The sequence below is a fragment of the Mauremys mutica genome, chromosome 20 (assembly GCF_020497125.1).
Source record: "Mauremys mutica isolate MM-2020 ecotype Southern chromosome 20, ASM2049712v1, whole genome shotgun sequence".
NCBI lineage: Eukaryota > Metazoa > Chordata > Testudines > Geoemydidae > Mauremys > Mauremys mutica.
The window spans coordinates 1413000-1438474 of NC_059091.1; the positions used below are offsets into that span (position 1 = coordinate 1413000).

Genomic DNA, 25475 nt, shown 5'->3' on the forward strand with positions numbered 1-25475 from the left:
CACTTCAGTCCAAACACACTTGTTTAGATAAAACAATAAAACAAGTTTATTAAATAGAGAACGATACATGTTAAGAGATTTCAAGTGATAAGTCATAAAAATCAGAATTGGTTACAAAAGAAATAAAAAGATAAACCTGTAAGCTAATACCTAAATGAAGAGAGAGGTGATGTGGCGGTCATTGTCTCTTAGTTTTATACCCTCCTCCTCTCTTTGAGGATTACCTCCCTGTCGGGGTGTAGACAAACAGTCCCCTGCGTATGTGAGATTCGAACCATCTCTGGGATGAAATGTAAATGTCTTGTTTATAACTTCTGCCCCACTGGTTGATGCCCAATTAAGCCGGTAATGTCCCTTTAGCACGTTGCTGCCATGCTAGTGTGTCTTTGTCTTGGATAAATTGGTTTGTGGGTATTACCTAGAACGACAACATATTTCAGTAAAATCATTTAGCAAAATCTCAAAATTTGTACATTCAGTGATGTTACACACATTTCAACAGGATGATAATAATCAGCAAATTATGAGTTTTCAAATGATACCTCACAAGGCATACTTTGTTTAAAATATATCATAACCATATAAAAGTGGTGAACATGGGGTACAGGGTGTCTCAACCTTACAAACATTTTTACTGTCTTTTTTATTAGAAGCTTTTAAAAACACTAACAAAAATCACAGCTTCCATCAGTTATCTCCCTATATCTCATCAGCCTTCTGAATTTTTTTTTTATTCCCCTAAAATATGTATTGTATCTGCTTATACAAAAGTTATTTCTGCTTTTGGTGATACACAATAAACTGAAGCAACTATTTAGATTTTATTTTTCCATAATGAAGAATATTAAATGAAAGCTGATCGCAAAACCAACGCTTTCTAACAGACTGGGCTAAATTTACTGCTGGTGTAAGAAAGTGATTTTATATATATACATATAAAACATCTCTATGTGTTTGCTGTTGAAGCACAGATGTTTAGTGAGTTTAATTCTATTGTGCGGAATCAGCTAAAGACCTGATTTTTTAACCCAGTGTTCAACCAAAGTTCTCATTGACTATAAGGGGAGCTTTGCTTAAATAAGGACTGCAGGATCAGACTCCAGGATGATATTGTATAGTGAAAAGTTGTTTTATCACTTTAACCATACTAGTTATTGCTATTTTATTAAAAAGAAGAACTGAGTAGAACACTGTTATGTTTTCAAATGACATACAGTATAATTCCAGTTATCCAAAAAGTCTAGTTATCCAATTCCACAGTGTAGCCCTATTTTAGTTAATAGCACTTCCTTTTATCTGAATGCTTGGTTATTTCCAAGGTTCTGATGTTCCCTACGCTATCTGGCTAAATGGGAGTGTTCTGTACTTTTCAAAGTGATAAACCAAGAAATAAAAGCATAATGCATCTTAAACTTTTATAGTTTTTACTTGGATATTCTGAAAAATTTACAAATTAAAGCTTGCGAAGTTACCCCAAAGTCCCAAGGAGTGGCAGTTATTCCTACCTCCACCGGTGCTTCTCATTTTTATTTTTTTACCCCCATTCTCTCTTCTATTTTCCTCTTAAATTAAATACCAAAATAAACTGTTTACATTAAACTATTTTTTTTTCAGTTCCGCACACAAAAAAGTCAGAGTGAAAAAAGAATGGTCAACAATTCTCACTCAAAGAACACTTTATGGGAAAATACTAGTTGTGCACATAATTTAGGTGGAAGCGATACATAGCAGTGAGAGCATGGGATTGGAAGTCAAGAATTCTGCTTTCCTGTTGGACGGCCGCTAACTCGTTATGTGACCTTGGACAAGATGTATAAATTCTCTGTGCCTCCATTTCTTCTTCTGTTAAATGGGGAGCTTTTATTCTCGTAGGGTATTGTGAGCTATATAGTGCACTAGGCGTTTGAAGAGCTGTACAAGAGTTAAGTATTTTTATTAAAGAGTTTTGAGATCCTTGGATGAAATGCACTATATAAGTGAAACATATTATTTTGTATCACAGAGCAAAAAAACTTAACTAATGAATTAAAAAACAATTCCTAAAGCATCCCACTTGTTTCCACTTTATTCTAACAACAACCAAAATTGACAAATTGATTTTGATTAGAGTTAGAGAGACAGACATAAATCCCCAGTTATTGTGTGAATCAGAGCATGAGGTTTTAAACTAGGGAGAACACTAACAGGCAAGTTATAAACCCCTGGAAAATATTTATGGTGGAAACTCTGATGCACCCATTACTGAAGTGATGCAGCTGTACTGCTAGAAACAATACAGAAAATCTGACATGCACAAGTGCATTTTGTTTTGTCAAGGCTGATTGGAAAGAAAAAATTTGCTTGAACTACTTTAAAACATCTATGTATGGGTTTCCAGCACAATGTTTTACTACAGGTTATTACAATGTATTGTAAGTTATGAAAATTGTCACTACAGAGGGCTTATTTCTAAAATATTTAAGGTTTTTAGAAGACAATGATTGAAAAATCTTACATTGCACTTGCATATACAAGTGGTTTAATACTGAATTACTCTTTGACTGTAAGTAAAGTGGTTCAGATTTTTGAATGAGGAACAAGAAATAAGAAACTCTTGACTACAGAAATACGATTACTTGAAGTTTGGAGAGAAGAATTCCTATATGCAATTTTTATTTCAAACTTTGCTTATTTACAGTCTTTATTACAAAAGCATGATAGTACTATTGATAATATATTTTATATTTTGTTGACTATATCTGCTAAGAATTATTGAGAACATATGTTTAGTAGATATTGGCTTCTCTTAAAGTAAGCATCAGGATTTCTTGATCCCAGAATGATATCTGAAACGAAGCCAATAATTACCCTGAAACACAACAAATTTTGATATTCATGTAAATATTAAGTCAATATGTGTTTGGTTAAATATAGTCACCAAAATGCCTAGAAATCTCTTAGTTAAGGGCATGATTTTTTTTAAAAGTTAGACAAGCAGAAAAGTAGCTATTAATGTTTGATGATTCAGTCAGGAAGCAGAGATGGGTACATGCTTTCTGATTGGCTCTTCCAGGGTAAACAGTAGTAGTTTTGACTGAACACAGCTGCAGCCAGTAAAGATGTACATATTTGGGTCACACTTAATATTAAGATTCCATTTATAAAGGGCTAATAAATGATTAATAGGTATTATAAACTTGTTACAGACATGAGTGTTGTGTGTTCTAGATCGGTATAAGCAACCTGTTCTGTCAGACTCTATAGCAATCTATAACAATTGATTAGCCATTAAAAAAACTTAATTTATTAATCCTTTATAAGATATTATAAATGGAATCTAATGTGACCCCTATTTGCATATGCAGTCCAATTGGTTAACATTGCTCCAGACTTCAATATTGTTTACCTCTGAGGAGGTCATGTTATGTAAATATATAAGCAAATTACCTCTGAGGCGGTAACAATACAAATTTACTGACTTGTCACGTGACTTTTTTCAGCCAACCACAAGCTAGGATTTGTCTTTTGTATGTAACAATGTGTGTAATGCTATTAAAGATTATCAGCTATGTATGTTAGCACCATGTTTCTATAACTATGTTGGTTTTAGGTGCTCTATCTCTGTTACATTTGTAGTTTGATTAATTTAAAAATTGTCACTGGTGGAGAAATATTTGCCAGCAAATATTGTTAAAATTTGTACTCAGAGGAGTAATTGCCAACCAGTTTGCCATCTTTTGCTTTCACAAGTGCTAATGAAGAAAAAATTTTTCCATAGAAAAATCTTGAAAGATCTTTCGTCCGAAGACGCACGAGATAGAAAAGGAGATGATGAAAGTCCTGGTGTCTCTACTGTCACCTCTATGTCTGTTCCCACACCTATCTACCAGACCAGCACTGGACAGTACAGTATGTTATATTAAATATACACCCAACTAGACATACTTCTGTTACAATATAAACCTTCCCCCATATAATTTTGTGTATCTCATATATTTGACACTAAGATGAGCTCGTGGATGGATTGGCAATACAAATGATAGCTATTGTAGTTATCATTATTTGTTAGAATTAAAGTAGTGGCTAGATGCCCATGGTGAGAGCAAGGCTCCATTGTGCTAGATGTTGTACATCCACATAGTAAGAGATAGACCATCCTTGACCCAAAGAGCTTACCATATAAGTAGAATAAAAAAGTGGGAGTAAGGTAGCATTATTATCCCCATTTTACGGATGGAGAAGTGAGGCAGAGAGAGGTGAAGTAACTTGCCCTACTCACATAGGAAGCTGATGATAAGAGTCAGGAATTTCACCCAGATTTCTTGACTCTCAGTTAAGTGCCTTAATCACAAGACCAACTTTCCTCGTCGATTAATTTCTTCCTTTCTAATATAACTTATTACACTTTTTTAGTAATTGTCATAATTGTTTGCTGTAGTGCTTTTCCTATAAAATCTGGAACTTGCATCCCTTTCAACTTGGTTCTCCCCCATGGTGCTTTGGTGTTTTCCTTATGCCCTCATCCTTGCAAATGACACACCTTATTGGAAAGGGCTCCTTTAGTCTGTGCTCTTCTGACTGAGAAGTCAAAGTGGGTTGCTGCTCCAGACACCCCTTCCTTCTTCTTGAAGGTATTCTCTCTGCCATGATATGCATGAAATTCCCCAAAACAACAGTCCAAGACTACAACTGATCTAATTAAAACAAGATTAAGAATAGCAAAAGAAAATAATAAATAAACAAAAGAAACAGTATACATAACAGCTGTCGTGAAACTGCAAAAAGATTAGCTAGTCTTATCTTAACTTTAGCTATTAGCTGTAGTAACAGAAAATACCTCATTTCTAGAAAGACATTCTTCCTCACTGACCACCTTGGTCAGATTGCATCCAGGGGACACACCCTTCCCTCTCTGTGTCCCAGGACCTCCCCTTCTTGAAAGGCCTTGGTCATTTTTACCCAGTGACGACTTTAATCTCAAATGTGAGAGATTATAGTATCGGGGTGGGAAGTCACATCGGCATTTCAACAGAGTATTATTTGATCAGCTCAGGGAAATAAATTATCAGAGGGGTAGCCGTGTTAGTCTGGTTCTGTAGAAGCAGCAAAGAGTCCTGTGGCACCTTATAGACTAACAGACGTTTTGCAGCATGAGCTTTCGTGGGTGAATACCCACTTCTTCAGATGCAAGAAATAAATTAGTTCTCCATACAATGATTGCTGTCCTCTGTTCCTGCTGTCATTCCCCCTTCTAGTTCTGGAAGGATCCTCTAACTTCCTTGCTCTAAATCTAACATTTCAAAGGTCATGTTGATCTTGTCTGCCCTTTAGCCAGCCTAACAAGTCAAAATGATTGAACATGCTTTGCATGGCAGCTACTCCCGGCTAACGATGTTAGAATGTGTCTGTATTCTTTTGTTGATTGGCCTTTTAACCTAACAATTCCCATGTACAGGCACCTACTTTGTATGAAGTGTAAACTGTTGCCAGAGACCAAATGATCTGTCACATTACCCCAAACTTTGAACATATTTACTTGCCAACTAAATCCAGGATTACTAAAAGTAAGCATGCTATTTTAAATTGAGTCTGATTCAAAACTTCTGCAACTTAAAAATGAACTAAAATTCTGTAGTTAAAAGAAATCCAAAATATATATTTCTTTCCTTTTTTTATATATATATATTGCATGCAGTAGTGCCAGTGCAGTCTATGACTGGCATGGCTATTTTGGATCTTCAGTTCATTTTCAAAGTACATGCTTCGCTTTAAAAATATATTTTGCTCCAGGGTAACAGTAGTCTAGGGGCAACTTATCCATTAAGTGATTAAAACAATAAAATGTCCTATAAATGATAAATAAAGACATTTATTTATAGTCTTAGATAATTTCTTTAATCAAATAAAGCTTGAATTTCTCCTTAAATGACATTGTAGAATTATAAACTTGTTTATCCTGGAGAAAATTAATACACTTAATTCTTGGAAAATATCTATTGGAAAATCTCAAGTAGTTTAGAACGTAAACAATTTGGGTGAGCTAGTAAACTACATGGGGATTTAATATTTCACCTTGTTTTGATATCAGTATTAAAAATAGGAGAAGCAGAGAAAAACTGTAAAAGCTTGTATGGGAGATTTCCAAAAGTGCAGAAGAGTTCAGCTCCCATGTAAACATTTAAATAAAGTGGCCTGATTTTCAAATGTGAGCAGCGCCCAGCAGCTCCCATTAACAAAAAGACACTTTCTCCTCGTATTAAGAATAACAGGAGTTGCTGGTTGATGTTTTTTTGTTTTTAATCAGGCCCCTGTGTTGTTTTTTTAGGGGCTAAATGAAAATACAGGCAAATATGGAAATTTTCTGCATTTATTTTTAATTACAAAAATGTCCACATACAATAGTTACAAAATATGTTGCTTCTACCACCAGCCTCTCCCCTAACCGCTGTGTCACTCGCCACTGATGTCACAATCTCACCACTTGACGGTGTCACAATCTAGTCAGTCAACAGTGAGCTGTTTGGGCAGTAGCAAAGGGTGGGGAGGAGTGAAGGGAGCACTATTTCTACCACATAGTGAATTTTTCATGTATAAATATATACGCAAATCTCAGCCTTAGTGCCGGCGCAGCTTATAACTGGCATGGCTAGTTTAGTCTATATCGGGGTCAGCAACCTTTCAGAAGTGGTGTGCCGTGTCTTCATTTATTCACTCTAATTTAAGGTTTCACATGCCAGTAATACATTTTAACATTTTTAGAAGGTCTCTTTCTCTAAGTCTATAATATATAACTAAACTATTGTTGTATGCAAAGTAAATAAGGTTTTTAAAATGTTTAAGAAGCTTCATTTAAAATTAAATTAAAATGCAGAGCCCCCCGGACCGGTGGCCAGGACCTGGGCAGTGTGAGTGCCACTGAAAATCACCTCGCGTGCTGCAAGTTGCCTACCCCTCGTCTATATGTTCTATATTGCAGTGAAACCAAAAGTGTCAAATTTGGTCCAAAATTTAAAATGTGCATAAGCGAGGTTTTATAAAACCTGAGGCTAGTAGACATTTCTATGGCGTTATGGGGGAGGAAGTGTAAAGCAATTTTTTAAACATTAAGTATTCCCTTTGTGTTTGCAACTCAAACACTGCAGCTTTGTATTTTTGTATGACCCTGAAAGTGACCAGAAGCTGATGTCTCTTTTCAATCTTCAAGCTATGTGAAATACAAAACAGTAAACAAACTGTGTGAATCCTGGAAAATAAATTAGGTTGTTTAAATTTATTCAATTTAATAGCCTACTGGATGTTAGTATCATATGTAAGGACATTTTGTTGTAAATATATGGTTTTAACCCAACAGTGTTTCTGACTGCCCCATGACTTCAAATCAGTCTTTAAAGATGGAACAAAATTGTGGGGCTAATTTTTAAAGTACCAACTTCAGATAGGTGATTGCCTATTGGAAGTGGATATACTTAGTACACAGAAGGAAAATATTTTCTCTGTATCTACCATATTTTTTCTCTCTCTTTCACTGAAGTTACTATTGCCCCAAATGGAGCACTGCAGCTGGCCAGTTCAGGTACAGATGGTGTGCAGGGTCTGCAGACATTAACAATGACAAATGCTAGTGGCACTCAGCCTGGGACAACAATACTGCAGTATGCGCAAACATCTGATGGTCAGCAGATACTTGTGCCCAGCAACCAGGTGGTAGTGCAGAGTGAGTATGCATTACAAAAAAAATTAGGAATACTGTCTCCCATAAAAGTGTAGCTTTCTAAGATTTTTTCCTCTTAATTTAACTTATTCTGCTGTCTTAACAGCTGCATCAGGAGATATGCAGACATATCAGATCCGCACCACACCAACAACCACTTCCCTCCCACAGACAGTAGTGATGACCTCTCCTGTCACCCTTACGTCTCAGACAACCAAGACAGATGATCCACAGTTGAAACGAGAAATAAGGCTCATGAAGAACAGGTATGTAAGTTTCCATGTACTGCTATATAACTAGCTTCATAGCTTCAATCAGATTCTTAAACATCATGCTAAAATATAACTTCAGATATCAAAAACTTAAAGGTATACAGGTTTCAGAGTAGCAGCCGTGTTAGTCTGTATATGCAAAAAGAACAGGAGTACTTGTGACACCTTAGAGACTAACAAATTTATTTGAGCATAAGCTTTCATGGGCTAAAACCCACTTCATTGGATGCATGCAGTGGATGCATCCGATGAAGTGGGTTTTAGCCCACGAAAGCTTATGCTCAAATACATGTTAGTCTCTAAAGTGCCACAAGTACTCCTGTTCTTTTTTTAAAGGTATACAGTCACCTTTAAAATCACAATTCTGTCTGAAAATTATTTTTACCCACTATAGCTGAGTAACTTTTAAGACTACTATACTATGAAAGACTAGAAGCATCCTCACTTTTCACTTAATTTTGTGTAATTAACAATGCAGTGTTGTTATAGCCATATCAGTCCCAGGATATTAGAGAGACAAGATAAGTAACTATGGGTTAGTTCCCAGATCTGAAAAAGAGCTCTGTGTAGCTCGAAAGCTTGTCTCTCTCACCAGCAGAAGATGGTCCAATAAAAGATTCATTCACCTTGTTTCTCTAATGTTTTTCTTGGTTTCAAGTTGACAGTATTCCTTGATATTTAGCAAAAACTAGAATTACGTATCCAAAATTCTGAATCCCATATAAGTTTAGTAATTGTGTCACCTACGTATTATTTATCCTACACCCAGTGTCACTAGAAAATGTCAGAACGCTAGACCCAAACATATTAAAGATTTTTGTCCCAGAAAAATTGGGAAAAAATGTGAACTTTTTTTCCTGTAAGCTGACCAGTTTTTGTTTAACCAAATATTTCACACATTCCTTGAACTGCCCTGTAGTTTTTAAATTTGCTTTGCTAATGCCTGTAAGTAAATAAAACCTCTCTTTTATGAGTATCCTAACCTTGTTTTTTAAATATTCAATTCAGACTACTCTTGTGTGTATATAGATGTCTCATTTTAATTTTCTTTCTGCATATATATTGACATATGTTTCTTTCAATCTATTTGCTCTAGAGTGAAACTTCCATTGCCATCTGTGTTCATTATTTAGGGTAGTATATGTCATTTAATTCTTGAGAAACATGAGGCCCAGAACTTTCTGGAAACAAATTATTTTTGACCAGGGCTGTATTTTTGGCTTCTCATAGAACAAACTGTAAAGTTTCTGATGCTCTTAGTGAAAAGGCCATTAACTGTAGAAAAACAAAATGTTTAGGGTTTTTTGCTTTGTTTTGATCATTTTCTTTGACCAGTCAATGCTTTCATGTGAGGTGAACAGAAAAATTCGTTTTCTGTAAAGATCTCCTCCCCACGTGTGAATGGTAGCTTCAGATGGAGTCAGTATTCAAAGCAAAACATGTGACTGAACACCTAATGATATACAGTAATTGACACTTCCGCCTTTTGATTTCAGGGAGGCTGCTCGAGAATGCCGTAGAAAGAAGAAAGAATATGTTAAATGTCTGGAAAATCGAGTTGCGGTCCTGGAAAATCAAAACAAAACTCTAATTGAAGAGCTAAAAACTTTGAAAGATCTTTACTGCCATAAAAATGTGTAAGAAAAGGAGGCACAACTTTTTGTGGACTGTCTAAATTTCTGTGGGGAATTTTTTTATACCGAATTTTTTAAAATTAAATGAAAGGTCAAAAATGCAACTTTTCTACCTAGATTTCACAACTTAAAGACTATAAAGATTTTATTTACAACATGTTAGTGACAAACTACAAAAAGGAAACAAGAAAACCTCAACAAAACTGCTGGCAGAACTGGAAACATCATTAAAATCAAGGCTACATCGGCAATAAAAGGACATGCACATTTTATAAGACAAGTGATTTGAATTTCCTGAACTACAAATTAATTTGGTAACAGCAGTAATATTTGATTACAGTTAAAATGTGGATGAGATGGAATCCTTGCCATTAGTTGAAAATTATTAGCAACATATATAACCAGTATAGGTTTTAATTTCTTTTGTTTTATGATCCTTATCTTTTCTTTCGGTTATTTGTATGTAAATATTTTTATTTCAACCTGTAAATTCCAACTTACAGGTGTAGAAGATAAAGAGAAGCCAATACTTTGCTAAAAGTATAAATTATGTTTACTTTTCTCAGCTGGCAATCTGTTTAAAGGTGGGGTTTGTTTTGTTTTGGTTTGGTTTTTTTTGTAAAATGTTTGCTGTGTTTATCAAAGTTGGAGAGGTTTTGCAGAAGGCAATGGGAAAATTATTTTTCAGGCCTACCCCTGAAAGATGTCAAAGGCACATGAATAAGATGTTGACTTCTTAAGAGTATTCAACACATTCAATTACTTTAAACCAACAGTTTGGTAGAATGGGTATAGCTGAACAAAAGTTGTCAGAGAATGCTTCTTAAATAGTTTTGTTCGTGGTTACTGGGTGTGATAAACTATAATTGAAAAATAAATTGTGTGCTGATTATATATACAACTGAACATGCATTGCTTATTCTGTTTGGAGATCATACTATGCTTAATTAAAAAGTTTACAGACCAAAAAAAAGACACAGTAAAATGAAAAGCTAAAGATACATACCAAAGGGTTTAATACAGTTCTAATATAGGGTTTATAAATTAAAAAAATAAAAGTGCACAATTACCAGACTAATTTTGTAAGGTAGGCAATATTTTGTGAAGTAATGGCATCTTTGTAAGAAAATACTCTATTGAAAATAGTTAATGGCTGGTATATTTTTATAAGTAAACTATTACCTTTACAAATTCTAAAATGGAGTTTATATGCATATTTTAACAGTTTATACAGTTCCTTTTAGTAAACAAATAGATATTTTGTGTCTCAGATTATTGATTATATATTTTTATGGGTTAGCACAAAGTAAAATTAGATTCTCTTTGGAGTAGAAAATATTTTGAATTACTTTTGTCTCTGTAAGCAACTGATCTTAAAAATAAATCCTAAGGAATATTGTTGAGGAAAAAGAAACAGATTAGCATTTTTTTTCCATATTCAGTAAAAACTGCACATATGCTTGAATTTACTGCAAAAATACTATCGGGGATTCTAGTATGTATCATTTTGACTTGTTTCTTTCAAGTAAAAGTTAAAGGATGTTTGATATGATCAGGACTCGAATATAAATAAAATATTATGTGACCATGATTATTGCATGAACAGTGAATATGCTATTTTCTGTAGTTAGTATTGGATCCTGCTTCCATTATTTCAGTGGGAATTATGCCATGATCTATGTTACTAAAATGTGGTAAGGACATCAGTGAGTTGTGCTAGCTCAGTCCTGAATGAAATTTAAAAATGTATTTGCTCTCCTTGTATGTTGTTTATATAAGGTCTATCAACATTTATTTTATTAGTCTACTATATATATTGCGCTTCCTACCAAGCAGTCAGACTCTGAATTCCACAACTGAGTTGTTAGTGGGTTAGATAAATATTTTGTATTTGTAAAGTTTAATATAACACATGTGGCTATTATGGGATATTGTTTGCTATATAGTTGCTTTAAATAGAACTGAAATATACATTAGAATTCCTACTCATGTCAAAAATCTTTATGAAATGTTTAAAATGCATTTGTTGCCCAGCACTAGAGAAACTTGCATGCTTGGCGCTCAACCCTGCTTGGGTAAAGATGACATCCTAGGAGGTTCTGAGTGCCTCAAAACTTCCATTAAGGACAATGGGAGTTCAGGATAATGAGCACCTCAATAGGACTGGGCTCTTTGATCAAATTCTGCCACTGAATATGTATGCACTACTCTCAGTAACTTCAAAGGGAGACAGACTCGGGGTCTGCAGGCAGACTCGGACCGTCAATATTGAAGCTTTAATCATGGCTTTCCTGTAAATTAAACTAACTTGAAACTCTTATTTGTGGTATTTTGCTCCCAACTCTGTGCCATTGCTGTTCTTTTTAAAATTTCTTCTTTTGTGATAAAGGATTTTTTTTAAATGAAACAACTGGCAAGTATCATTACAGTACAAAAAATAGTAGCTGATTCCTGCTCTGTTTTGCAGCTGAATGACTTTTATTATTGCCAGAGAGAAAAACATCAGTCAGTTTTATTCTATTGATGTAGTAGGGTTTGGGAAGAAGCAGTATAGGTATATTCTTTATCGTGGAAATATGAAGTGGTCATATTGGTTTGTTCCTTGAGTGATTACTTTTCAGGAGGAACTTATTTTGGAAAGGGTTTAACACTGAATACTATTGGTCTGGTTACCTCCATAGCTACATACATCATATGCATTGTAAAGACTTGTTGAAACAAATAGGTGCTTGCAACTCTTGACCGCAGTAATAAAGACCCCAAAATACAATTCTAATGTTCCTCACTTATTGAATCACAACTTATTTAGTTAAAGGGCTGCTGTTGAGTAACTTTGGTCCAAAATTTAATCAGTCTTAAAATCATGATGTAGAGAGTATCTTCTGTGGTCCAGCTTTTTTTTTGTTATAACAAACCTCAACAGCTACCTAAAACTAGAAAATACTGTATGCTCTGCTGTTAGTGATCCAGAAGAGGGAGCACAAGTTAACTTTAACAGTCCCCTTCTATCCGTAAACACTCGACCTACTGTTGTTAAAAATCAACACCTACCATTACTGTAATTGAAAGATTGGAAAAAAAACATATTTTTGTTTTCTGTATACTTTTTGCATAGTTCCTGTCACAGATACTGCAATCCTTTGCAGTATCTTTGGGGACCACAGTATTGAATTTATGAATGGTTTTGTCTTATTGTGTTCTACTCCATGGGGGAGGGTTATCACAGCTCCTCCAGGAACTAAAAACAGTGGAGGGTAATTATCCTGGGGATTGTAAGCAACTCCAGAGAACCACTGCCCCATGGGGTGTTTGGATATATTGATTAAAATTGGGTTTTCCAGAGAGAGACTCAGAGACATGGCTTTTGTATAAAAAGCTGAGCTTGAGCTGACTCAGGGCCTTCCCTTGGATTCAGCAAACAGAACCTTCTGTGTAAGAGAGGCCACAACCCTCATGGAGGAGCTGGAAAGATTTTGGCTTACGAGGGCCCCATAAAACTGATGGGTGACCTTTGGTAAGGTTTTAACATACATACAGGAACTATTATCCGTTTGTACATGTTTCCTCTGTATGCTCTTTTGTTCTTACAATAAATGTACTCTGCTGAGAAAGAGCTGCATGGTACCTGGTAAAAATGCTGTCACTGTCCTCCGAGAGAAGGCACAGTCCAGGTGCTGGCCTTTAGGCAGACTGACTTGCTGGGAATATTGTAGTGTATGATGGGAGTTTGCAGCCCTAAGCCCCCAAGTAAGAAGGGGGTGGGACAAGGGTCCCTGCCCAGAGACAGGTGACAGCTGGAGACCTGATTGGGCATGCTTGGCGTGGACCACACAGGCGGAAACAGGTGAAGTCCCCTTGGAAGTTGGACTGTTCCCACTGCAGAGTCTGTTAAACATTTCCCTGTTTGCGTCAGTCTCAAGAGAGAACAAAACAGAAAAGTATGATTGTAAAACCACACACACTTTTAGGAGACTTGGGCATATGTATTTACCTGAAACTACTTTTAACAATTTTTATTAGCTAGATTTCAAGGTGATGGGGGTGTCCTTTTTAACCCCAAACCATTTCTACAGAACTCTACTGACAAGACTATTCTGGTGCACAAACATGCCAGGACATGAAACAGTTAAATTGTTTTTTCCACAAACAAAACAAAATCTGTATCAATCTTGGTGGAAAATACATTTTATTTTAAAGATCCTAAGATGTTACAGTATTGAAAAATCACTTACATGACTATGTCCCTTTAAGCCTAGAATAGAAAACACATTATGATTTGCTTAAATTATACATTTTCTGCTTTACCTTAACAAACAAGGGACCGCTATGCTGTGCCCGCTAACCACTGTAATGCACATTTTCTTTAATGGTCCTTTATTTAATGAACAACAACTATAATCTTGTAACAACATTCTAGAAAACAGGCTGGTTTTCATCATGTTTGTAAAGTTCAAGCCCCACAGAATATACTAATGCAATTGTACAATATCTTTCTCTATTGTGCATAGTTTTTACTTATACCTGTGATAATAGTTCAAAAAATGCTTTATTACAGGCTGTGTACATAGGTGAGTTAGCTAGATAAAAGAAAAAAAAATGCCTTTTACTAAACAAGTAGCATTTATACACATTCATTAAGGATACTTATTCATAAAAGTCATGCGTGGCTGCCTGTTCATGCAGAGTTCATGTGGCAATCTCAGAGAGGCCCCTGAAGTCTCTAGTGTAACCAAATGATGTGTGTGTCCACCCCACAGTCAAGAGAATCAGAGCAAGTATAATGCTCAGGGTCCTGGTGGCTTTGCTAGCCAGCAAAAGGCGAGCTTTTATCCACCTTCTATATCGAGACACACGTACATAGATCCCAGGAAGTTTGGGTCGGCCGCATCCAAATCCAAAACTGGTAATCCCTATCAGATAATATTTGCTGGTATCCAGGTGATAGCACACTAATGGTCCACCGCTATCTCCCTAACAAGAAAAAAATGACACCCCCCTGCACAGTTATTTCTAGTATTATGAAATTCTGAGGCGCAGACATTAGAATTAAGATTATAATTATTTAATGTTTACTAATGGTAAAAAGAAAACATTTATATCCAAAATATATGGATGAATCACGATAAATTTGCATCTGGTAACCTTAACCAGGTCAGACTATCATACCTACAGTAGGTTTCTTATAGTCTCTATTACTAAAGTTCTTAAACATTTATCTCCTCCACAGGTCTACATTCCAGCATTCAGATCACTCTAAAGCTACATGTCTACAAATTAATAACTGAATTTAAATTCAGTTATCTATCTAAATTATGCATATATGCAAATAAGTGCTGAGTTCCACTGTATAAATAGTAATGGCTCATAATCTGCCTATCAATTCCCAAATCACCTGTTCAAAGGAAGATTGCTGAAGAAGATAAGATGGTAGACAATACTTGTGAATACATCATCATCTTTAATTATAGAAATAAACTACTTGTCTTTCATATTAATGGGCCCAATATCTACACTCTAAGGCCCAAACCTTGAAGTCCTTTTGCAAGTTAATGCCCTTTGACTTGAATACTGATGGTAAAACTAGCATGAATCAAATCAAGTTAAAGTTTTATATTAATGTCTTCCAGGTCCATTGTATCAGTTATGGCATGAATTGAATCGTAATCTGTTCTGTGGAGAGGTACTGTCATTGTACAAAGTTGCATGCTGTGTATTCCATATGGAGAGCTGGTTACATAACGCTTGCAGTGTAAACAGACCAGTACAGTAAGTATCCTCCATAAGACTGGGACTTTTCAGCTTGGAAAAGAGACAACTAAGGTGGCATATGAGAGAGATCTATAAAATCATGACTGGTGCGGAGAAAAGAAATAAGTAGGGCCCTGTGAAAAACGCATCATAGACCATGAAATCTGGTCTTTTGTGTACTTTTACCCTCTACTATACAGATTTCACAGGGGAGACCAGCACTTCTCAAACTGGTGGTCCCAAACCAAAAATGGGGCATGGGGGGTCTCAAGGCTATTGTTGGGGGGCTTGCGATATTGCCACCTTTACTTCTGTGTTGCCTTTACAGCTGGGTAGCTGGAAAGTGGCAGCTGCTGTCAGAACCCAGCTCTGAAGGCAGCGCCACAGCAGTAAAGGTAGCAGTACCATACGATGTCATCCTTATTTCTGCACTGCTTCTTGCAGCTGGGGGAGGTTCCTGGAGGTGGGTCTGATCCGGCCCCAGGAGAGACCCCTGCAGGTGAAAAGGAAGTCCTATCCCACTCCAGCCCGTCCAGGACCAGCAGCTGGAGCCTGACATATGATAGGAGCCCTCAGCCAGGGTGCTCCCTGGCTCTGGGCCCAGCGCCCCAGTGCTCAGGAGTTAAAGGCGGTTTGGGCTGGCTGTGTGTGTTGGGGGAGAGGTGACCATGGAAACCCCCCAACCACAGCACCCTGGGCCACCATAAGGCCAGCCCTGCCCCCCAAAAAAGTGAGGATCCCCCCCATACCATGCCACTTCTGCACTGCTGTTGGCAGTAGTGTTGCCTTCAGAGCCGAGTGCCCAGACAGCAGCCGCAGATCTCTGGTGCCCAGCTCTGAAGCCAGTGCCAGCACAGAAGTAAGGGTGGCAATACCGTGACACCCCTCTTCCCCCCATGACCTCCTTTTGGGTTCTGACCCCCATGGTTACAACACCATGAAATTTCACATTTAAGTATCTGAAAGTTAAATTTATTATTTTAAAAATCTTATGACCGTGAAATTGACCAAAATGCTAGAGAGACAAGGTGGGTGAGGTAATATATTTTATTGCACCAACTTCTGTTGGTGACACAGTTGAGCATTTGAACTACACAAAGTTCTTCATCTGAGAGCTCTGTGTAGCTCGAAAGCTTGTCTCTCTCAGAAGTTGGTCCAACAAAAGATATTACCTCATCCACCTTGTCTCTCTAATATCCTGCGATCAGCTCGGCTACAACACTGCATACAATTATGAAATTTTATCAGTTTGATGCCAAAATCATAGTATTAAGACTTTGAAACATCTGGGCAATACCATTGTGAAAATCATCACTACACACGTAGTCAGAGGTGAAAGTAAGCCGGTACGGCTCCCTACAGAGTACCAGCAAAAAAAGGTGCAGTAGTGTACCGGCAAATAAGTGGAGCATTCAGTACTGGCTTACTTTCACCTCTTTTGGCTGCATAACAAAAAATTTAAACTCAAAGCTAATAAAAGCTTGGAAAGGGAAAACTCTCTGTCACGTTTGTTTGTTGTTTCTCTCCCTCTCCTCCTCCAGCCAGGCTGCCCGAGGTGGCCAGGCTCCGCATTCCCCCGACCCCCCCACTCAGCAGGGGCTGCAGTGGCTCCCCTCTAGCTTGTAGCAGGGACCAGGGGGACTGGCTGAGGGAGAAGCCTCCCCAGGTAGCCTGCTGCCTGCATAGGAACAGTTTAAACTTAGCTGTTCACTCTGTGGTCTGAACCAGGAATTAGGGGCTATTTCTGGCATCCTTGTTAATTTCACTCACAGTTGTTTGGGGAGGGGGGTGACCAAAGCCGAGGCAGTTCTTTTCTGCCCCCTGGATGTGGCGATCTTCAATAATATAATACTCAAAAAATACAATCAAAATCAGGGACCATTTCCAAGTTGAACTTGGAAATGGTTCCTGATTTTGATTGTTTTTTTTATATACACCTCTACCCCGGTATAATGTGGTCCTCGGGGACCAAGAAATCTCACCGCCTTACAGGTGAGACCCTGGGCCCTTTAAATCACTGCCCGAGCCCCGCTGCCAGAGCTCTGGCAGTGATTTAAAGGGCCCGGTGCTCCAGTTGCTGTGGGGAGCCCCGGTCCCTTTAAATCACTGCCAGAGCTCTGGCAGCGGGGCTCGGGTGGTGATTTAAAGGGCCCGGGGCTCCACACAAATTTGGATATAACGCGGTAAAGCAGGGGGCTTGGGTGACGCTTTAAAGGGCCTGGGGCTCCCCGCTGCTTTACCACGTTATATCCGAATTTGTGTTATATCGGGTCGCGTTCTATCGTGATAGAGGTTTAATATACATATATGCACAGTTTGTGCATATATATACATATAAATATTATTTATATATACATATATACATATAAATAATACCTGTTGTATTTTATTGTAATCTCTGTGTCAAGCATTGCATAAACAAACAATTTGTCTTGTTTTTGTTCTTCCTTCTTTCTGTCAACCTGGTCTTTCCTTCTACTGTGTATCACTGTTTTAAAATTCAGATTATTTTTCTCTAAAATCATCATTCTTTCCTCTTGTTTCTCTGATGCATTTCTCTCTTCTGACTTGACCTTTGTTTTCTGTTTACTGTATTAATGCCCAAATCCTGGTCCCAATGAAGCCAATGAGAGTTTTGACTTCAAATTTCCATGGCAGCAGGCTAGGACAGTACAGTACATTTACAAATAGAAAATTCCAGTCTTACCTGACAGCTATCGATACCTCCAGATTCAAAGCCAGCACAAAACATATTATTATTAACCATTCCTTCATACCATTCAAAACCATTACAAATATCAGAAGGAATAATGTCTACTTGAGCTTCTTGTAATATAGGTGAGCCTTCACCTGTAATGGAACATAGAACATATAGAAGATGGAACATTTTGCTACTACAACTATAGCATTTTTGTGCACATATTTTTCAGTTCAGTGAGACTACTCGTGCTGAAAATTAAGAACGTGACAATTTGGGGAATATGTCTATGCAGAGTTTATGAATACTATTTGGCTTTAAGATGGAGGAGAGTCTTTAAATCGCGATGGTTGCCCATTCAAATGGGCCAATGGGCTGGCTGAAGTTAGGAGAACCAGTTTTCTCTAACTTCTCTGCAGGGGTCTGGGGTCTGAAGGAGTGGAATTTCCCCAAAAGCAGCACAAAAAGAAAAGGTTTTAGCGATGGGTTTTAGAAAAAACAGAGACTCAGAATGAACTAACGTGAGGCAGGGAATGGTGTACAGGTGTTCTATTGTTTAGTCTGGAGCTATATAGTTCTTGTCTTGTGCTATCTAATGGGTCTATTTGCTTCCACTATCATGTCCCTGAAGAGGTAAACTGTAAGCCAGCGTTTCCTACAAGGTGAAACTCTGGAAAAGTGTGTGCTAAGCTACTGGGGAGTCTGGGGGAGATGACACTAGTCATGGAGGAGATGCAGTTAGACCGGGCGTTCAGCTCAGAAGCGATGTGAAACGGAGGATCTATACCCTATGCGTGGGCCTGGAGTCTGATCAGTCTCAGGAAGCTTAAAAGCATATGGGCCTGGAATCCAAAAACAGTAGCCTGGTGTGTCCAGCAGGGGGATTTTTACCATGGCTGTGACAACATACATAAGTCATTGCAGGATCGGGGTGGAGGTGTTGTTTGATACATCTGCCTTTCTGATTCTGAAGAAACATGTGAGATACTAGTACTTAGACCTGAACACTTTCAAAGTGCAGGGGCCGTGTTGTCTCTCATAGGCTCATCTGACCCCAGATGCCCTTGTATCTTCCCTTAGGGAGACAGCTCCACTATGAAAGTTACTACCTGTACATACTGAGTCTGTGCTCCCTGGTGTTTAGACAGGAGAGAAGAGAATCCCGTGCAGACCGACCAGCCCCGCTACTCATTTAGAGCCCTACATAGTCTCAATCTTTCTATAGCTAATTTACTGTTGCTAAGTATAACATTTTTTCTAAGTGCTAATGTCTGGGAACTGAAACAAGAATCTAGAAGTCAAGTTTAGTTCTTCCTTCTATTACGTTATCCCTGGACTAAAGACTACAGGCCAAACTATGCCCTCAGTTACACTTGTTCAGCCCTAGGTTGCCTTCAGTGGGGGTATAACTGAATTTGACTTGCAGAATGATTTACAGGTGATGTAAATGGAAATTTGAACCCTGCTTGACTTTCAGACCTTTTTGTGAGTTTGAGCTGCTGATGGGTAGAAAAAAATTTTTACTTGTAAACTGAAAATTGTATATGAAAACACTGAACACAGAATTTCACAATGTTAGCAGAACTGCACTTTAAGCAATCAAGTTTTGTGCTAAACAGCTGATTCCTTTAAGAGGGCTCAGTTGCACTGAAAAATACTCTTCTCTTCATTTTCACTTTTTACTAACAAAACAAAAAAAATCATTCCTAATCCTAATAAACTGAGGCCCATAGGTAGAGTTTTAATGGTATTGTTATTCCAGGTAATAACACTTTCATGCTTCATCAAATTCTTTCTTTCTCTGGATAAAATGAAAGCAGTAGGAATACATCATGGTTTTTGTAATTAAAAGGAGGATGCATTTGGAATAAAGCCAAGGAGAGCATGAATGGCAGCAGTACCTAGGAAAGAAATGCCAAAAAGATGTTTCAAAAAAGCTACCCTTGAAGCTCAAAACAAAACCACATCATTTAAATAATGCCTTCACAGCAAGTAAGCTTGCATTACTTGAAATCAGCTATTTCTTGGATCACCAGTTAGTTTAATAAAAAACAAACAAAAAAGGAAGCAAATATTTACCTTTCTCTGAAATACTACCCCAACCACTTATGAAGCACTTTGTTTGGTTGTTGATGTTTAGATGAATGTGAACAAAGGGTAAGCAGATGGGCTGAATATAGTCATTGTAGCTTACAGATTTATATAGTTTAAATAATGCAATATCATTTTCAAACGTCTCTATCCGGAATTCTGAATGGACAATAATCTCTCTAACACTATATTTCTCCGTATGTCTTTCAGGTCTGGAAATATCATGAAGGCCAATCACAACCCTCCAGTAGTATGGGTCCCTAAAAGAGAATCAACAATTCATTTCTTACATCTGTGGTACAATAAATAAATTACTTGTTTGCATTCTTTAAAATCTGTTTCGTTTTGTTGGCAGCTTATGCACATTTGACAACATGCTTTAAAAATTCCATATTAAATATTTTGGGACAAGTTTATGATAGAGATAGCTGAACTGAGAACACAGATTGCCTCATATTTGGCAAGGCAAATCCAGATCAATATTTTCAATTAATATTCAGATTTGGCTGCCCAGCTATGCCTGTGGAGCTCAGCAGTGAGTTTTTTAGGAGAAAAGATCCAAATAGAATTTTTTTATAGAAATGTTGAATGCTTAGTGAAAGAAGTATGGAATCTTGACAGTAAAAGAAACAATAATGGAAACAGGATCTTTAATAAAGAAGTCTAGAGGTGAGATTCTAAGAGGTGCAGCTCAGTACTCACAGTCAGGGAGAAACAAAAGTGGCCCTAAGCTATCTTTGCACCTTCTAGATTCTGGGCTGCTCTGGGGCTGGAGAGGTACGCATTGTAACTTAAGATCGCTCTGGGGGCCTGTCTAAGGATGTGTCAGTAGATTAATAAGCCTCTTTTGAGGTGTTTATTACTGTACTGTAAAATGAAAGTTTAGCCTCTAATAGTCTCTTAGTATTTTCTAAATAAAGGTTTTACAACCTAGTAGAATAAAAGAGATAAAGCAGTGCTTACTTTAGAAAAACTGAAAAATCCCCTGCAATGTTTGCTACCCAAATATTGCAACATTTTGCTAGTGCAGTATAAGATTACTGAACAGTAAAGCTGATTAGGGAAAAAATATTCCTGGAAAAAATTAAAATGTTTAGTCAAAAACCTGAAAATTTTTGTCCTAACACAGCAGTCCACTCCTAAGCCTGCCCTCTGTGTTGGCACTGTTGATGTGGAGCCCCCAGACCCAGCCAGGCTGGGGATGCAGAGACCTCCAGACACAATTACTCTAGTTACAGACCCTCTGGTGGAGGGCAACTGATGACCTTAAGTTGCACAGAATGTTTTAAGTGGTTCCTCTGAGCCAGAGTGGATGCCAACACTAGGGAGTATTGGGACACAGGAGTCAGGGGTTCACTCCTCAGTAATTGTTCTACAATCTTAGAACCCAATCCATGCAAGTCTAGCAAAACTCCCACTGATTTCCATAGTGTAGTATCTGGTCCTCCATTTTGCTCAAGGATAATGCTGATATTTAAAATTACGCTATGGGAGTTACAGGTGATGCATTTCTGGTCAATTATACCGTTCTCACACTTAAGTTAACGAAGTATTAAAATGTAATACATACATTTGTCGTCTAACACAATGTGCTGCTGTCAGCACTGAATACTCATTAACTAAAGATCCACCGCACAGATGTTTAAATCCTACACCATACTGGTAAACTTGGAGACTAACTTGCCACGGCCATGCTCCGAGCTGTGCATCATGTCCACCTACAATCCGAGGTCCTGATATCATATCCACCAGTACCCGCTCTCCACAGGCTATAAAACAAAACACCACCAGTTACATTGTTCACATTGCAATATGAAGATTTTGTGCATTTCTAGTGTTTTCTGCATGGGTTTTACAAAAGGTTTACCAATGTTATTACAACTATTTTTTGCATTCCCATTTAGAGCCCTGCTTCAGCAAAGTGCTTGTGTGTGTGCTTAAGTCCATCACTTCATCTATGTTTAAGTGCTTTGCTGAATAGGGATCACTTTAAGCAAGTGGTTGAAGATAAGTATGTGCTCAAGTGTGTTGCTGAATCAGGGACTAACTGCCTTTAAGAAATGTACAGAAAGTTGCACAAAAGTATGTACTGTAGTGGTATCTTATATGATATTGTGCTTATATAATGTGACTGTACCAACATTTAATTAAAAAGTATTTAAAAAAGTGCAAACTCTTCTTTAAAGCAATGCAAGAATTTTGAAATTATTTAACAATGAAAAGTAATGTTAAAACACTTTTAACATTATACTTTGTATTGATGTCCAAGGTCTTCAAAGAACTTTACAAAGGGTGCGTAGTATTATCTGAGGTATGGTAAACAACATAACATAGCAGGTCAGCAGCAAAACTGGCAACAGAATCCAGCTTATCTGCATTTCCAGTTCCCTACTCTAAACATGACACTCCTGCCTTCTGTACTCACAGTATTTACTCTGGTGATGAAGCATTTTATCATGTATTCAGAGTTAACTTCAAGCTTGGCTTACAAAGGTCAGCTACCCAGGATACTGATCTATCTTAGGTTATTGATGTGGCCCCCATGACCATTGTGTTGCTAAATCCATTACGGCACTCAGATACAACACCCATAAGATAGGGAAGCACTATTTTCCCCATTTTACAGCTAGTCTCTTGTGTCTCAGCTCCCTAAGTGACTGTGGATCACACATGAAGCCTGTGACACAGCAAGGAATTTAACCTAGGATTTGAATGGCTAGCATCCTAACCACTAAACCACCCTTCTTTTCCATACAGATACCAAATGTAAAAAGCATAGGTCCCTGGAACCAGGGTGTTGGGGGTGTGGCAAAACCCCCTGGCTTGAAGTGTTTTCTATCATATACATGGTTGACAGTTTAGTTCAATGGCTCTCAGCACCCTTACTATACAAATTGTTCCAACATCACTGAATGTAAGGGGCTATCAGCATATGTTGGGATTCCCTCTGAGACCTTTTAAACTCAGCTTATTGAGAACACTTTGGTTCTGGGAGAACACTTCATCCAGATCACTGGGATCCAAAACACAGTTTGACTCTAATAATAATAGGAGATATACCAATCTCATAGAGCTGAAAGGGAACCCAAAGGGTCATCAAATCCACCTCCCTGCCTTCACAAGCAGAACCAAGTACTTATTTTGCCCCAGATCCCTAAGTGGCCCCTTCAAGGATTGAACTCACAACGCTGGGTTTAGCAGGCCAATGCGCAAACCACTGAGCTATCCCTCTCCCCAAGTTTATCATTCAGGTTCCTTTATTTGGCATGCAGCAAAGCTTGGTTGAGTTGATCAGCAACGTAACCTTCCCAGATATGCCTGTGATCACATAGGCACTGCTTGTGGGGACGTGAGTGCTGAAATCCTTTTCCGAATCATGTGAAACACTTTCCACATCCAACCTCATACCCGAACCATGGTATTCTCGTGACCCAACCTCATACTTCGGCCAAGGGGCACATACTTTATGGCCTGATTTATTTGCACCCGTACTGCTCTGGCAGCAGAGCGAGGTGGGCGCAGCACAAGGGAGGTGGGCGCAGCAAGAACCCTACCGGCCCCTCCCAGCACATGCCCTGCATTGCTCTGTGATTCATGGCCTATGTCAACTATGCCCTGGAGGTACATGGGAAGGTTGTCGCACAGACTCATGGGCCATGACACTCGCGGGGGGGGAGGGAGTCCTCTCTGCGCAAGCGCCGTCGTGTCGCACCAGAGTAATGGAAAATGTGGTTCCAACAGTGGGCGGCGTGGGCACGCGCAGCGCGGGTCCCGGCTACGCGCTGTCTGAGGCACGGCCCGCCCAAGCCGCTGCCACGCCCCGCGGCCTCCCGCCGCGCCCAGCCGCGGAACCTTACTGCTCGTGGCGCGCCTCGGGGCCGGGCTCCCGGGGCCGCCGCCCGCTCGCAGCAGCAGCAGCACCACCAGGGCGGCGGCACAGAGACTCGGCCACATCGTCCTGGGAGCAAACAAAATGGCGGCTGGTTCGCGTCTAACGGTTATTCCCGGGCTGCCGGCGCGCGGGTGCTGGCCACGTCACCAGGGGAAGGCGCCATGCCCCGGGCTCGTGCTGCTGCTGTGGCGCGGGGGTGGGGAAGGTGTGAGGCAGGCAGGGTGGGGGGGTTGGAGGAGAGGAGTGGACAATAGGATTGGGGCTGGGGCGCAGTTTGGGGAAGGAGGGGTGGAGGCTGTACGGGGAGAACAGGGGAAGCGGATACCGGGGGGGGTGGGGCTGTCTAGGGGGACAAAAGGAGGAGGTGCAGCAGCGGTGATGGCTTGGGAGAAAGCAAGTCTATGGGGAAGTGTGGTGTGAGGGAATGGGGGTTGCCTTAGCAATTGGGTGCAATAGTTAATTGGTTTCTGTGGCTGGCCGGGGCAGGAGAGGAAGATGCAGGTATAATTCTGCAGTAACAAAACCAAACCACACACTTTCGGTTCGAAAATTCTATGTTTTAATTTAATTTCTCCAAGAAATTGTTTCCATCAACTACGCTAGTGACTTTTTTCCCCTTTGAGAAACAGCATGGTTCTATCATAGAATAACATTGCTACGGGACCACAACTTTTTTGAACAAAACACACCAACCTTTTTGTTTTGCAAAGATATACCTACTGCTGAGAGGAATAAGGATTTCAGTCATTCATGCATCACAAGAACTGGGCAGAGTAGCTACAGGTTAGTGTTTATCAGTAATGTTCTCAGTAATTGTAGAAGAGCAAAAAGTCTTAACAGAGATCAAGATCGTGAGACACGTTACCAGAGCCCTGCACCATTTGTAGGGGTTTCAGTGATTATTCTCCCATCCAAATACTAAGCAAGGCTTCTTGTTCTGCCATGTACATTGGCCAAACCGGACAGTCTCTACGCAAAAGAATAAATGGACACAAATCTGACATCAGGAATCATAACATTCAAAAACCAGTGGGAGAACACTTCAACCTCTCTAACCACTCAGTGACAGACTTGAAGGTGGCAATTTTGCAACAAAAAAACGTCAAAAACAGACTCCAAAGAGAAACTGCTGAACTTGAATTAATATGCAAACTATTAACTGTGGCCTAAACAAAGACTGGGAATGGTTGGGTCATTACACCAATTGAATCTATGTCCCTATGTTAAGTTCTCCTCACACCTTCTATGGGCCATCTTAATTATCACTTCAAAAAGTTTTTTTTCCTCCTGCTAACAATAGCTCATCTCAATTGATTAGACTCTGCCTGTTGGTATGCATACTTCCACCTTTTCATGTTCTCTGTATGTATAAATATCCCCTGTCTGTGTGTTCCATTCTATGCATCCGAAGAAGTGAGCTGCAGCTCACGAAAGCTCATGCTAAAATAAA

General features: G+C 38.8%; 2 protein-coding genes across 7 annotated transcripts in view; one reads left to right on the forward strand and one right to left on the reverse strand.

Moving 5' to 3' along the window:
• Nucleotides 1-12366, forward strand: part of ATF1 (activating transcription factor 1) — a 31476-nt gene extending 19110 nt beyond the window's left edge. For all 3 annotated transcript variants that reach the window (XM_044994823.1, XM_044994822.1, XM_044994824.1), the window contains 4 exons: nucleotides 3758-3888; nucleotides 7511-7693; nucleotides 7797-7956; nucleotides 9459-12366. In XM_044994823.1, the coding sequence (XP_044850758.1) occupies nucleotides 3758-3888; nucleotides 7511-7693; nucleotides 7797-7956; nucleotides 9459-9603 (619 nt within the window). In that variant the 3' untranslated portion in view covers nucleotides 9604-12366. The remainder of the gene's footprint in view (nucleotides 1-3757; nucleotides 3889-7510; nucleotides 7694-7796; nucleotides 7957-9458) is intronic.
• Nucleotides 79-24217, reverse strand: TMPRSS12 (transmembrane serine protease 12). Of its 4 annotated transcripts, XM_044994820.1 has the most exons (6): nucleotides 23991-24217; nucleotides 21704-21902; nucleotides 20122-20393; nucleotides 18052-18194; nucleotides 4520-4673; nucleotides 79-418 (listed from the first exon to the last, which is right to left on the reverse strand). In XM_044994820.1, the coding sequence occupies exons 1-5, from the start codon at nucleotides 24085-24087 to the stop codon at nucleotides 4566-4568; spliced, it is 819 nt and encodes a 272-aa protein (XP_044850755.1). In that variant the 5' UTR covers nucleotides 24088-24217; the 3' UTR covers nucleotides 79-418; nucleotides 4520-4565. The 4 variants fall into 4 exon arrangements, with proteins under 4 accessions (XP_044850755.1, XP_044850753.1, XP_044850752.1 ...); XM_044994818.1 differs by lacking the exons at nucleotides 79-418; nucleotides 4520-4673 and adding an exon at nucleotides 13774-14567 and having other exon boundaries at nucleotides 21818-21902; nucleotides 23991-24205; XM_044994817.1 differs by lacking the exons at nucleotides 79-418; nucleotides 4520-4673 and adding an exon at nucleotides 13774-14567 and having other exon boundaries at nucleotides 23991-24196.
• Between the last annotated feature and the right edge of the window lie 1258 nt (nucleotides 24218-25475).